At 31.1% G+C, this 15,236-nt stretch overlaps 1 protein-coding gene and 1 long non-coding RNA gene across 4 annotated transcripts; one reads left to right on the top strand and one right to left on the bottom strand.

The window, feature by feature from the left end:
• Window positions 1–146: 146 nt before the first annotated feature.
• On the top strand, window positions 147–1,161 carry LOC139993415 (uncharacterized). The gene is made up of 2 exons (XR_011801374.1): window positions 147–284; window positions 454–1,161. It is a non-coding gene; the product is annotated as an uncharacterized lncRNA (long non-coding RNA).
• Window positions 1,162–3,648: 2,487 nt separating this feature from the next.
• On the bottom strand, window positions 3,649–14,319 carry LOC139993400 (uncharacterized). 3 transcript variants are annotated; one of them, XM_072015088.1, is made up of 16 exons: window positions 13,767–14,319; window positions 12,711–12,808; window positions 11,615–11,688; window positions 11,203–11,467; window positions 10,220–11,110; window positions 9,767–10,121; window positions 9,552–9,685; window positions 9,387–9,467; window positions 9,142–9,309; window positions 8,832–9,059; window positions 8,563–8,740; window positions 8,240–8,311; window positions 7,729–7,998; window positions 6,144–6,314; window positions 5,667–6,044; window positions 3,649–5,171 (listed from the first exon to the last, which is right to left on the bottom strand). In XM_072015088.1, the coding sequence occupies exons 1-16, from the start codon at window positions 13,948–13,950 to the stop codon at window positions 4,924–4,926; spliced, it is 3,795 nt and encodes a 1,264-aa protein (XP_071871189.1). In that variant the 5' UTR covers window positions 13,951–14,319; the 3' UTR covers window positions 3,649–4,923. The 3 variants fall into 3 exon arrangements, with proteins under 3 accessions (XP_071871189.1, XP_071871188.1, XP_071871190.1); XM_072015087.1 differs by having other exon boundaries at window positions 9,552–9,688; window positions 13,767–14,318; XM_072015089.1 differs by lacking the exon at window positions 8,240–8,311 and having other exon boundaries at window positions 9,552–9,688; window positions 13,767–14,317.
• Window positions 14,320–15,236: the final 917 nt, after the last annotated feature.

Raw genomic sequence — 15,236 nt, 5'->3', positions numbered from 1 at the left:
AACTCTCTCACAATGTCGCAGTTACGGTGGAACTGACACTTTTTTTTCAAGTTCTGCAGCGCGCTCTATAATTCTGCATCACGAGCTAGAGAAACTAGAATATCGCGATGAATATTTAAGCATCAAAAGTATAAATTCGGCATACCAGTTTAATTATCCGATGGAACGTCACTTCTTATAGAATGCACGCACAAAGACACAATATATTCCGTACATATAACCACCTTTCGGACGAAATCCCGATAAGGTGTAACCCGATGTCAGCTCTCGGAATCGCATATCAGGTAAAAGTCTAAAGCGTCCACACTCTCGCGGATTTCGACAAATATCTTTGTCTAACTCGCTATCACGACCATGGTTCTTCAAACGAATTCAACAATTCCGTATCAAATCGCGTTTACGATTCCGTATATACGAGACTCATTTTATTATGTGTATTATTATATCGAACAGTTTTCAGCTAGCACCGGTACACGTTCCCCGAAAGTCTTGATGCACTTCGAGGTCTCACTGTACGAGACATCGGATCGAGCGCTGCTTTTCGGTTCACAATAATTCGTCGTGGTGGTTCATCATTCATTTCTGAATATACATACACATAAGTAAAGATGACAAACATGTATGAACACGCAACTATTTTCCTACGCATCACAAATGAACGAGCCGCGACCGTTAGAGAGAAATTAAATCCCTGCGAGATATGTCGTGAAAATAATCTCCTCAATATAGTGGAAAATCGATCATTTCTCTTCGCAAGACATTCCTTTATAATTACAATCACACTACCTATGAAGAAAGAAGCAAAATGGCAACCCTGAAGGGCGCACAATGTACAATGGCTGCCATTAATGGCAGCTAGGCTAAACGATTTCACGTGGTTCTCCGTCAATATTTTTTCTGCCATATGTTACTCACCTTTTATCACATCCGCATACTTACAACTTGAACCTGATATATCTTGCTCTTTCTTGTAAGGGTATTACTTACGTTAATGGAACAATACATTTGACTAGTTTCGATCGAATAACGAATTTTATTGTTTTCTCGAATTAATCTCTGTGTGAGACACAATGCAATATACATGTTTTTCGAACAATCAATAATTTCGAGTCCTAAAATATATATTTCAAAATTCTAAAAATAAATATACGTTGCACAAAATGTAATATAATTTTGTTCATTTCCTCAACAGTACACTTCTATATATTAATAACTATCATTATCTAAATAACAAAATAAATACCAAAAATCAAATATGCAGTTATTGCGTGAAAATCGTCTTTAAAACAGGAGTTGTGGAGTAAATGCAAATAGAAAATCTGGTATATGTGTTTTAATTATTCCTCTAATAACTGTTGAAGTTTCCACCGAAACTCGATAATCCAAAATTAATTGTCGATTACTTGAACCAAGTTTTGGGTGTTCTGATGATTTAGGTATCCGATAATAGTATATTCTGAAGGACGAGAGAAACACACCTTCGTCTATGGAGGTCCGCCATTTACGACTCGTGTGATTCTAGCATCTATATCCACTTAGTAAGTTCGAGAACTCTCGGTGACAAGAAACGAGTTTAGCCGGAAATAGCCGAAGTTTCTATCCCAGGTTTCACCATTTGTTCGATTAAGTGATACATGACTATTAATAGAACTGGAAACATCCTAATAAATAAAAATACAAGAAAATATTACTTTCACAAAAGAATATAATATAAGTTCATTAAAAAAATATATTATAAAATATATTTACATTCATGTGGAATTGTAAATATTTATCTTTTACGATGAAAATGATATTAAAACAAATAGAAAATAATAAAAGAAGTAGTAAACAATCCATTTGCTCCACATACATAAATCTGATTATTAAATTAAGGATTCACTTGATAAAGCCAAGAAGAAATGTTGAATTTTAATTATTACTATATTAGTTTCAATTTATTTCCGTAAATAAATGAAATGACTAAAATTACAATTACAGTTCTTTGTATTTATTTGTGACGTTTTCTTAGATTTCACATAATGTAATATTTAGTAACTTTATTTACAAATTATCAGCCCAACACATGGCCAATAAACTTTAGTTTTTGTTTAGGATTTGAATTATTTACAAAAATTTTCGAATTACGAAACAATATTTCGAATTCGCGAGTTCATGGGACAAATATTTTGCGATATTACAATCAATAAAGCGCAAAACACTATTACCCTTTTTTTTATTCGTTAAAAAAGTTGAATTAAAAGTCCTCTTTACAATTTTATAAGAAACGATTTTCTACCAAAAATTCGTCAAGCGTTACTATTCTTATAAATGAATCTAACGTAAATGCAATTTCGTGAAGGACATCTCGTTTTACATCGTTTTCGTTCTATGTGTACATACACGCACACACACACACGCACACACGCGCGCGCGCGCGTTCTTTTATAGATTTCAATTGTAATAGCCTCTCTTAAGGCAACAATGTTGTCTGTAAGTGATATTTGAGGATAAATGTCACCGTCTATTTCTTTTTTTTTGGTACTTAATACACTAATACATTTGTTGTTGGCAGTACTTGTAGTAATTACACTCCCCATAAATAATTTCCAATGGCTTTTTTTGTTTTTTATATAGCATAGTTTTGCAGAGTTATGGTCGCATTATACGTATAAGTCTAAACAAGAACAGAGATTGATCGAAAAAAATAAATCTAAACATTATGCACACCTTCGCCACATCGAAAAGCATTCGAACGATATTAAAAATTTGATCTTTAACTATACTAGATAAAACAACATATTACATATATTTCATCAAATTTTTTGATTTAATGAAATGAAAATTATATGTATAGAAGGCGCCGAAAAGATTTGTTGCATTTCTCGTAGCCTATATAATCATTTGCAGCCAGTACATCTGAATATAATTTACGAAATTCTTGTTTTACGCTTTGAAATTTGTAATTTACGATGTTTTGTAATAAACTCAGAAAATATCCGTTTCTTGCCAAGTATTTTTGTAATCAACATTTAGTGTACAATTACGTGATTTAACCAAAAATTTTCATAGATATATACATAAATATACTCATGATTATTGCAAGACATTCCTGATTTATGAAGTTGCACTCATGTGATAAAGATATTATTTTAATTAAAAAATTTCGAAAAAATAAGTAAAAAGACGGAATGAGCACATTCAAATATGAAAATCAATTTTATTAAATAGAGCATTGTAAAACAAGGGGTATATGTAACAGAAGTTCATGAATTCCGTAATTCAATGAAATTATTTAATTGTCAGTTCATATATGTGAACACAAAACGAAATTTAGAAAAATATTTTGATTCATTAACATCATGTCGGATCCTTTTAATGTCCTTACTAGATTCGAAAATGAAGTATAAAAGAATCATTCATTATTAAATTAGGGGAAAATGCAATTTCATATAACTGATATGAGAGTATAGTATTGATTAATCATCAACCAAATAACAAATTAGATTAAAAAAAGTTAAAAAGAAAGAACAAGTTTCTGTATTATTATTATTGATGCTATCGGTCAAATATAAATATGATTGTACGAAAAATGTAATCACAAAAAATAACAAGTTAATTATAAAGCAAACACATATTGGCAGCAATATCGACATTAAATCATCTCAATTTGTAAATGTATTTCGTTTATTTTGTCCCTTTATAACCGTTGGAATGTTCTCACTCTCACTCTCTTTCTCTCTCTCTCTCTCTCTCTCTCTCTCTCTCTCTCTCTCTCTTTCTATTCCTTTCTTTCGCATTCCCTTTCCTTTTAATAAATTTTGCAAACGCTTTTTCTATCTACCTGCCAAGGTTGTTGCATTTGAAATTGTTTTGTTCTAACTTTCGCTTTCGAACATGATAATAACACTGTATCCTCACGCTTCTACAAAGTATATATTATATATTTATTTCCTTAATATATGCAAGATCTGTTGAGTACTTGCTCTTGTTTTATTAACGCATGTTCATTCTGTTCATACGACCACACTGTTCGTAATAATGTAAGTAGAATATAATATATGACACTTTTCTCTGTATATATAACTGTATTCGTGGGTGCTGTAATTTACCACTTTCTTAAGATTTCGACCATAATTATTTACCTAAAGGACTCTGCAAGCTTCATCACGATAAGAAATAAATGGTCGAAAAAAAATGGTTAAATTAATAACACCGCAGCTCGGTAACAAGTTATACATATAATAAAGGTTTCACAATAATAAATAATTCTTGAAATCGAGCCATAACTACGCTGTAATTTATAAATAAGGACTTGCTGTCCATACTTAGGCAAATAACTTTCGCTTTATTGCCATTTAGAAACTATATATAATGAAATATTATTTTGTTTTCTCATAGTCAATAGTAAGAATTTTTATATTTTTTTTTTTTTCAGTCTTATAAGCAATAAATCTGTTTTCATAGAAAGATGTTCAATTAGATTTGTTTTTAAATGGCTTATCTTCTTTTAATCATCCTCAATTCTATATCATTATTCCATATTCCTCTGTACATTTGTAGCTTCCTAAGTAATGCTGTATGTAAAGTTTATTACAAATAAGTCATAAGATATAATTGAAAAGAAAAAGACATTTTCATAGAAAGGAAATACTGCTCAACTAATCTGTATCGTATTCAAAAATGTCTCTTTCCAAAGTGGGTATTTATTTCACTAAACCTTATTTCCATTAAGGTTTATTACCTAAATGACTTTGCATATGCAAGCAGGACATTTTTTAATATTTTACTGAAATGGATTTCTTTTTAATCGGAGTGAATCTTCATACTGACTGTTTAATATGAAAAGCCATCTAATTTAAAAGATATAAATTGTTAGAGCGACGACTGCGCCGATGGGTTCCTGTGCTTGCAATTAAACAGATGAGGAGGTACAATATAAATCTAATTATGCACTGTAGTTGATGCATGTTGAAGTCTTTCTAATTCTTCCAACGATAAAACATTTGTCTGGACAAGCTCTGGTAGCTTACCAGCCCGAGCTTGAGCAAGAAGTTCTGGACTAAACCATCGTGCCAACTGATTCGAAGTCGGTGACAGGTCTCCACCATTGCTACCCACATATCCTAAACCCGGTGACGCTTGTCGACCTACGGGCATGTTTAATTGCTGCGACCGCATTACTCGCCCATCTGTAAAAGATATATGTCAGTGTTATTTGTACCATTTATTTTGGTACACATTCAATCTATGTGTCGAAAAATATAATGTCTTAATTCGCTTCGTATCTCTTTTTGAAATAGAAATATTAATTTGGTATTTAATATCAGGAAAAAGCATAGAGTAATTTAGTTAAAATAAAAGACAGCCTAAAATAAGCATTAGTTAATTACTTTAAGTTCGATCCAAAGATAAATGCTGTCTAGATTGGTTTAAATAAGAGGAACGGCTAAAATGTGAGATCTAATTATTCCAATTTCTGAACACCATTGCATGCAATTTGATTAGAGAAGAGGTAAACACCTGAAAATATTTTAGAATAACAAAATTAATGCAATTGTTTCAAAATGAAGAAATACTCTATGTGTAGCAAAAACGAAAAACTTTTATTAGTAAACTATAAAATATTTATTAATTGTAAAATTTCTATTCTTACTTATATCAATTTGCGCACAAATTATAATTACCTGCACGATTGGAGTTGTAGTTTTGATTTAAAACCATTTGCATTTGTGAGTTAAGAATCCGCTGTTGTTGTTGCGGCGGTTGATGTTGCATGTTAGCTAAATGTGAAGGGGCTTGCTGCACCTTCATTTGATTATTCATACTATTTGACCTCTGATTTATCATCGAATTCTGAGCAACATTGTATTGTGGAACATTATGATGTGGAATAGAACTAGTCATGGTATGTTTGGAGCGTGCAGGATTACCGTACACGCTTGAAACCGTTCTATGTTGTTGTTGTTGTTGCTGTTGCTGCTGTTGAAAATCTGAATTTGCACTGTATTGGAATTGATTACTTCCATTGCTACCACCACTACCACCTTTTACTATTGGTCGACCTATGATAGTCAAGAGAAATATAGATATTAAATATTGATTCTAACAAGTTTAAAATAGATGTTACAAGGTACAAAACATTTTTATAACGTTTCACATACCTGGGTGTTGCTTAATAGTCGGATTTGACCATGTAGACTGGACAGACTGTGGTCGTAAGGTATTGTGTCGACATAGAACTCCTTGTGTCAGTAATTGAACTGCAGACTGCATTTGTTGCATTTGCGATGTCTGTGATTGAGCCGTCAATTTTGATGGATCGCTACTATTTCCTATATAAAATTAAAAGAAAATAAATTAGACAAATTAGGAATTTAATTTTTCACTTCTTTACTATATATACGAATATTATACAACCTACATATACAACCTGATAAAAAGAACTGTTTTTCATTACTATTGCATATGTATGACACATTTCAATACACAATGAAATATATGATTAAAAACATATTTTGTCAAGCTAAGATTATAAGTCTTTTTATTTTTGGATTCATTAACAAATAAAATAAAACGATAAACAAGGATTAAAGAAAAATACGAATTGTTAATATGCTTCATTTCATTAAAATTGTGTATGAAAATGAAAAAAAATATTTATACTTTGCCTAATTTGTTTTAACTTTTACATAAATATCGTTTTTAAATACGTGCAATTCCTTTAACCATATCAAGTGATGAAAGTTACAAAATCTCAAGCGCATGCATTAAAATATAAAATTATCTCAAAGCATTCCATTAAAGGAAGAATGAAAATGTAAAGAAAAACTTAAAAGCATGAAATATATTTATAAAGTGTTTTATTATAAAACTATTTCAACATATTTTTCTTTTGTAATATGTTCATATATTAGTCTATGAAGGAAAATGTAATTTATATTACTAGTTGATTCTTTTTGCATTTTTTTTTTAAGTAGGATTAATATTTATATTCGAAATTAAAAGACTCATTTTCGTGTATAACATGCAGCAAAATGCAGACAAATTAAATCTCAAACACATTAAAGGTGTCAAGCAAAAAGAAAGAAAAGAAAACAAAATTATCATTCCTCATTTTAATACAAAAATAAAAAAAAATAATGTTACACATCGGATAATAGTCACAAACTTATGAATTCTTTTTATGTATGAAATTCGCGAAATACCGAGTGGTTTAAGTAACAACTTCATCATTCTGTAAAATTGCGATCTTGTTTTCCTCTGTGTTTCTTAATATATTATTATTATCGACTATTATCGTTTCAATCTCGAATTGCTTTGTTAACAGTTTGTCAAGAATAAGAGGGCTATTGTTATTAGCATCATTTAGGGTCGATTCTTTATCGGTATTTTCTTTCAATGATCTTTCATAAGTAAGCCTATTCTCCTCAGTCTTATTTAGGTTCGAATTATTACTCCTATCTTTTTGTTGTAGCAAAGAAGAAGTATATTTGTCTTTTAACGCGGATTCTTCTATGTTTACGTTATTGTTGCCATTATTATCGATCTCCTGCAAATTTCTCAAAGCTTCAGTCCCAGACATACTACCATGCTTTGTATGATTAGTAAGTTCAATTGTATTATCATAAGAAGCGAATTGTTGCGTGTAAGTATTTTTTTTGGTATTAAATGTGTTATTACGATTCTCATTAGCTGTAGATGAAAATAAGCATTTCGATTCTAATTGATGATTAGACTGATTCGCACCCTCGGGTTCCTTATCGGCAGTCATTTTACGTAACACTGACGTCGGGGTAAAAGCAAGTGGCGTTGGGCTCATGGTCTGCTTTGCTGGCGAATTAACGGGGCTCGACGCTCTTTGTTGAGCTTGTTGTTGTTGTTGTTGCTGCTGTTGATCCTGTCGCTTCCGGAAGTTTTCACGTTGTTCCTCCAACTTTTTCTTAATTAAAGCACTTTGCATTATAGATTGAGCATGCATGACAATCTCCCGCGGTGAAGGGACCCTATGTTGCATCACTGTTAAAAATAATAAAATATCAAGCATGCTTTAAATGGACAACGTTACACAGATAGACAGATCACTGTCCTAATAAGTTTAGAGAATTATTGTAAAGAACAAAATTACAATTTCTTTGAAATAATTTATATCAAGTATTTGATCACTTCCTCCTTCTTGTATACGATTTACTTATTATTACTACTACAAAGCAAGAGAATAGCAAAATAAAAAAAGTTATTATTATTTTTTATATTCTACCTGGATGCTGTACTGTTAATGTACTGGGGCTAGCAGTCAAATTTGGAGATACTATTGAAGGTGGACAATAAGCTGCATCCCAAACAGTAACATACATATATATACTATAATATTACAATATACTTTATGAAAAATGTATTTAATAATAAAAATAACGAATAATTATAAAAGAGGTTTCAGATTTTATTTAAAAAAATTTTAGTTTGAAATAAAGTAAACAAGTGAATCCTATTGAGTGTAAAAAAAAATCGAGTGTATAAAAGTAATCAACATAAACCCTTTTACTACAAATTCTATTTAAACAAACAATAGATATAACTTACCATTATTCATAGGGGATGGAATCCTTTGTTGCTGCTGTTGATACAACATCTGTTGCAAGATATGATCTTGAGGAGTGGGTGCACTAGGATGCGGACTTATTGTACGCGGCGTAGTACCACCATACATTTTCAAAATGTTTACTAGAACTTCTCTGTGACGATGTTGCATGGCTGGATTCTATTTCATATATTATTATTACCATTATTGTAGATTAATATATTAAAAACAAATTCAAACATAAATTTATTTTCTAGTTAAACCAGCAAACCTGTAGTTGCTGTATGAGATGTTGTCTAGTTATTTCTCCTTGTTGAAGACCTTGAATAATTGCTTGAGCTTCTGGTCTTTGGAGAAGTTCCTGACTTGTTGGAGCGTTACTCAACATCATTTGCATTTCTGGTGGAACTGGACTCATACCTAACATTCGTTGACCACCCATCATCATAGACAACATGTCTGAATGCTGCTGTTGTTGCTGTTGTTGTTTTTGTTGCTGCTATAAAAATAGTCAATGTTGAAGAATATTGTTACCTTTCTCCTTTTTCTTTCTTTGAATATAAATAACATTTCTTACTAACCTGTTGAATCTGTAATACTTTCATTAGATTTTCGTGCTGCATTTGTGCCTGATGTGGGTGCTGAGTTGGTCCAACAGAACCAGCGTGATTAAATGTTGTAGCATGCATTGGTTCTGGGACCGATTGTTGGGGGGCAATTGGTTGTGTTTTCAGTTGTGAGTTAAGCAACTACAGAAAATTACACATTATCTCGAATGTAACAAAACATTGTGCAATTTTTATGTCAAATAAAAAGATTATCTTACTTGTATTAGTGTCACGGGTTGTTTTTGAGAAATAGGACCGTTCGCCGCTGGTATAGCCTGTCCCCCAGTCACTTGAGCAAGCTAAATTATAAATAAATTATATATAAAAATAATAGGATAAAATTGTAATGTAATTTATTGTATATATAATAAACATAATATTACCAATTTTTTAAACGCAGAAAGATCTTCTTCAGTCTTATTTACACGAGGTTGATCAGTCGAAGACGTAGGTGGAGGAGCGCCACCTCGCATGCGTGCTTCCAACTCTTCGAGACTGTGCACAACTTTTCCACCAACTTCTGTAAAAAATTTTCAAGTCAGGCATATAGTGTTCTATTTGTTATAATAATAAAAAAATTAATAGTAGGAATTCTCACCCATATCCTTAATAGATGAATTTTTCATCATCGGTATGACAGTGCTAGTTGCATCCCCTTGTCCATTTTGACTTGGTTTGTTACCACGTTGTAGCATTTCCAGGAGCTTTACACCAGTAGTGGATGTAGTATTGTTTGCTGCCGTTGTATTAGCAGGAGAAATGGGAGCAAAGTATGTATTAGATTCAGTCACTGATGGAATCTGGATATTTGGTTCAGTAATATCATTAAGGAGATTGTTCAATATATCATCTTGTATAGAAGTTCTACGACTATCTACTTGTTGAACAGGACTCTCCCTCTTAAACCACTGACTAAATCGGGAACAAGAACCTCCGTTTGAGCCAACTCCATTCTATATAAATAAAATATAATTTTATTAATACTCATCGTTTTATTTAAATTATTAAATATTATATCGTTTTACATAAATACAAAATGAGACAGACTTACTGTTAAAAGTCCAGGTACGCCAGGGAATGTGTCAGATTTCAAGAATTCATCTAGATTAAAATCAGGATGACTATTTTCTTGATTCTGATTAGCGGTGCTAGAACTATCTGTTGTTTCGCAACTTTGTTCGGTTACAGCGCTTTCGTTGGAATCGTGATTCGGTTTTTGCGCGAGAGACGTCGACTCATTTTGTTCTGAGATTGGCGAATGAGGAGCAGGTACAACGTTTATAGGTTGATCCATCGCGGTCGGTGTACTTCGTCCTTTCGGACCTGCTGAATTTTCAGTTTGTTTTCCATCTTTCTCCATCGAACTTTTTTTCCCGCGCTTCTTTTGTACCGGAGTTTGTTTTTTATTCTTAGTATTGCTATTGCTATTATTCACCGCTTTTTCTTCAGGTATGTCTTCAAAACCTCTTAACTCAATGGTATCATGCTGGGATGTCGGTCCGGAACTATACCACTCTGGTTCATCTATATCGCAACGATTTTCGCTATATGTTCGCCTGCGATCATTACTGAATCTTCGTTCGCGTCCACGATCCTTATCACGTTCTGATTGATGATTACGATCATTCCGTTCAGCTGCTCTATCTCGATCGCGTTCCCTATCCCTATCACCATAGTCACGACCAAATGATCTTCGCTCAAACCGTTCGTTCCTCTCGTCCCGTTCACGCAAATTATCACGATCACGATCTCTTTCCCTTGCATTTTCCCGATCCTTTCCATCGCGAGTATCCCTATTGTCACGATCACGCATAGAAGTACCACCACTCGCTCCAGACCGAAAAGCAGGTTCCAGTTTCTCATTCTCAGGTCTGAAGTCCCATATATCGCGAGTTAAAATCCTGCCGCTCCCAATTCGACGAACAGGTTCCCTATGACTAACCTGTAAGTAACAGTTTGTCATGCATTTTATTATAATTCTAGTAACTATAATATCTCTCTATAATAGTTGTTTTTTAAATAAATTACTACAACCTCTGTTTTTCCTATTGGACTCTCAGGACGTCGATTCGAAGGTTGATTTACGTTGACAAAACAACCTGAATTAAAACTTCTACGCTGAGGACTCAATACTATGCCGTCTTGTTCCTTACGAATTCGTTCTCTTGGATCTCCGTTGCGACGTTTATTATGACTTTCAGTAACTTGATCACCACGTCCAGTTCTTTCGTCTTTCGGTGGTGTATCACTTCGCTTCCTATCCGAATGCCAACGTTCAGGATCCCATACACCACGCGAACTTAATAAAGAAAAAGGATAGAAAAAATAAGCGAACATAATTCATAAGAAATAACTATAAAATTAAACAAAATGTTAAAACAATAGAAATAATATAGATAGATATTATGCAGTATTAAATAAAATTTATGTAGTATTATAAACGTACTTATTATATGAAGTATCTAAGAAGTCAGGCCTCCTCTTAGATAATGGCAAACTCTTTATCAGCATTAATTCCTCCTGTAGATTAGTCCATGAATTATTATTTCATCAAAAAATCTAATCTACGATACATGTTTAACCTCTTAAGTGGAGAAGAATATTTTCAATTTGCAGTGATATTTGCAGTTGAATGAGCAACTCAATACAACTTATATAAATATATATATATGTATATATATATATATATATAGTATACTATATGTATACTTAATTCTTTAGGAACTAAATGACTGACCTTGATAGAGTTAATCAGTTTGACTTCTGACTGGTTCATGTTATGGTACAGTAGTATATAAGATATTAGAAAATTATTCAATAATTTATAATTTTAAATTAAATTCTAAATTTTTAATATTATAGATTAATCTTTTATATGGATGTTTCAAAATCAATGATACGAAAAGATGAGATCAGCTTTCGTAATCGAGTCATTGAGCAAAGTATTGGTGCCAATAATTCTGAATAATAATAACACACGCTGTAAAAAGATACAAAATGTAAACATAAATGTTTAAATTGAACCAATAAACTTTCTACATTTGGCTGACAGAAGCGGATAGCTTTCCTTAACATTAACGTACCATATAATTATCTTGCTGCGATAGATATACATCCCTGTTCATAAATATTAGGAACATTAACTCCACGTATATTATAGATGATTACAGATCGTCTTAAAATTTTTCAATAGAATTTAAATTAGAAAACTGTTAAGGTCAATACATAATTATCATAATTTAGTATATTATTGTTGTTTTTACGAGCAGTTTATACAAATACAAACATTGCTTTTTACATATGTAATGTCGCATGAATATAAAATTCTAATCGATTAATTTCTTGGTACTTATTAATTGACACGTTTCATATGGAACTAGCAGGTGTCCTAATACAATATATAAACGGGAATGTATGTGTATCCACTAGGCTCAAGCGACTTGCTGTGGCGGATATATCCGGTGTATCCGCTTAAGAAGTTAATCGTATATGACATTTCGGTAGAATATTTCGTAAGTTAATAATAAAAGTACACATCGTACCCGGGAATATTGGAATTGAGGTCTTGAACGGCCTACTTCCATAATTGAAGTGTCGGTTACCTCCCCAGCCACCGACATAGATATAATTGCTTCATCTCCTGAAAAACAGTTAAAATAAGAAATATAAATTTATGTATTATCTATTTATACACGCACTTCCTCCTTTAGAATGTTAAAAATAAAACATTAATAGTATTCTGTTGTATATAGTTTACATCATATATATATATATGCACGGGCAAAATTATTATTAAGTACAAGCAGTTGTTGATCTTATGAAAAATCTACAATTTTTCTTTATTTAAAATATAATCTGACATGATATGATACATAAGTTATAACGTCAAAATTATACGAGATAGAAGAAAAATTCGGTATACAAAATTTAATGAATTCTATATATGATGCATCACGTGGTACATATGGTTGCATCGGAAGTAGAGGCGTTTCAAAGATTTCAAGGTCATCTGTATTTTTTTTAAAAATTGAATTATATATTTTTATTACATATATATATCAATTTATCTGTTTTTTCATTCTGTACTAAAAACAAAATTAAACTACTATATATAGTGATTACACATTTACACATTATTGTATTTATTATAGCATTTAACATATTAATTAAATATATTAAATTTCATGTAATTAGAATGTATTTTCACTTGAGTATAAAAATTTGATATTATGAAAATGAAATGTAGAATCTACTAAAAAAATGGTTCTTTGAAAAATAACGGTATGTGCCAATATCTTTTACAATAACCATTGTAAGTATTAAGGTACCTATAAATATAACTTGTATTTGATTAGCTAAAAAGATATTTCAAATATAAGTTTATAAAATTTATAGTAAATAATAATTTTCGAATTATTTAATAGCCATTAAAAACTATCAAACCACTTGAATTTGTGTATAAATGATATAGAATAACGAACTTTAAGTTCCGCCATTGGTGTTAGACTTAGCGAAGATTTGAACGCGTGATGTGATAGATTCTTTCCAACCTTCAATTCCAAAATGAGATATTGGCTATTCACTGCAGAAGTACTTACGAAAAGTAACCCGTTTTGTAATGTTAGTAGATTTATTTTTGCGTGACCACCGAAAAGGCCTTGTTTGAATAGCTAAAGTCACATCTAACAGAGGCGATCCTGTTGGTCCTACCAGCGGACGTTTTCTTGGTCGTCGATACCAATTCGAAATAACAGTAACACCGCGTGTGTTGTCTAGTTTCATTTTAATTTCCTCGAATTTATTTCGTTTATACTTTTATCGATACTGTCGGTTCGTTGGTTGAAATCGTATCAAGTAGTCGAACAAATATTTATCAACGAAGGACGAGACGGACGAAGAACTGCCGTTTCAAACCAACTTAACACGGAAACGGTGAAAAATAAAGAAATGTAAAGTTATATGTCGGTAATGTATAACTTTGATCGATTCATATGATTTTTTCACTATTGAATAAAGCTTATTGTTTTTTAATCTCTTCTAATTTGTCGAATTTTTCTGATTGCGTTTACGTTCATGTAACACGCCTAAGAAACGAAACTCTTAAATTTTCATAGATACTACACGTCGTACAGCACGATACAAACTGACTAAACCGGCAGCTGGTTTTTAGGCGGACAGAGTTTACAATCCAATCAAGTATGTCCCTGAGAACGTTATTGTCAACCTATGTCTTACTGGTTTTATTTGTAGGTACGTTTGAACGTAATTTGTAACTGATATTTTCTGGACAAATAAATATTTAGATATTTCTACATATATTTATTTAATTTTAAATAGATCTTTTTGGCACAATAATTATTATCATATTTGTTATTACCAATAATATTTAAAATAAAAGTTAGAAAATGAATATTGATATAGTTAATACTTAAAAATGATAATGTACTGAATGAATTAAAAAAAATATTGTACATCATAAAATGTCCTGTTTATCTTGTAACTATGAATTTTTTGCATATATACCTACCACATTATGTTATTATTTATATCATTTATATAACGTTCTAATATTATTTATGATTATATGTTAGATACACAAATCATGTTTGTTAACTAATTTAAAATATATAAATAACTTAACTTTCAATACCTTGAAATGAATATTAATATCTTTAACAAATATTTTGCCTTCTTTGATAATATACATACGTTATTATACATTCATGTTATAGATACTACATCAGTATTTATCTATACAAATTTTAAAAAAGCTGTGAGATAAATAAAACTATCTAAATTTCTTGTTATAATACCACATTTTACTATATTTACTATAGTTATTATATTTTTCACTATATGATTTTTTATGCTTAAACATATGAACAAGCAATGTGTAATCAAATAACCAAAATTTAAATATTCTTTTTTGAAATTATGACATTACTAATAAGAGAACAATCTTTTTCTTCCATTACAAGCTATTCATAGACATTTCTATACATAAAACACAGAACAATAATTCCAATAATTTTTATATGTACATATATATATATAAATATCTTTAAGAG

This window comes from Bombus fervidus, chromosome 13, assembly GCF_041682495.2.
Source record: "Bombus fervidus isolate BK054 chromosome 13, iyBomFerv1, whole genome shotgun sequence".
NCBI lineage: Eukaryota > Metazoa > Arthropoda > Insecta > Hymenoptera > Apidae > Bombus > Bombus fervidus.
This window is presented reverse-complemented; position numbering and strand designations above follow the sequence as displayed.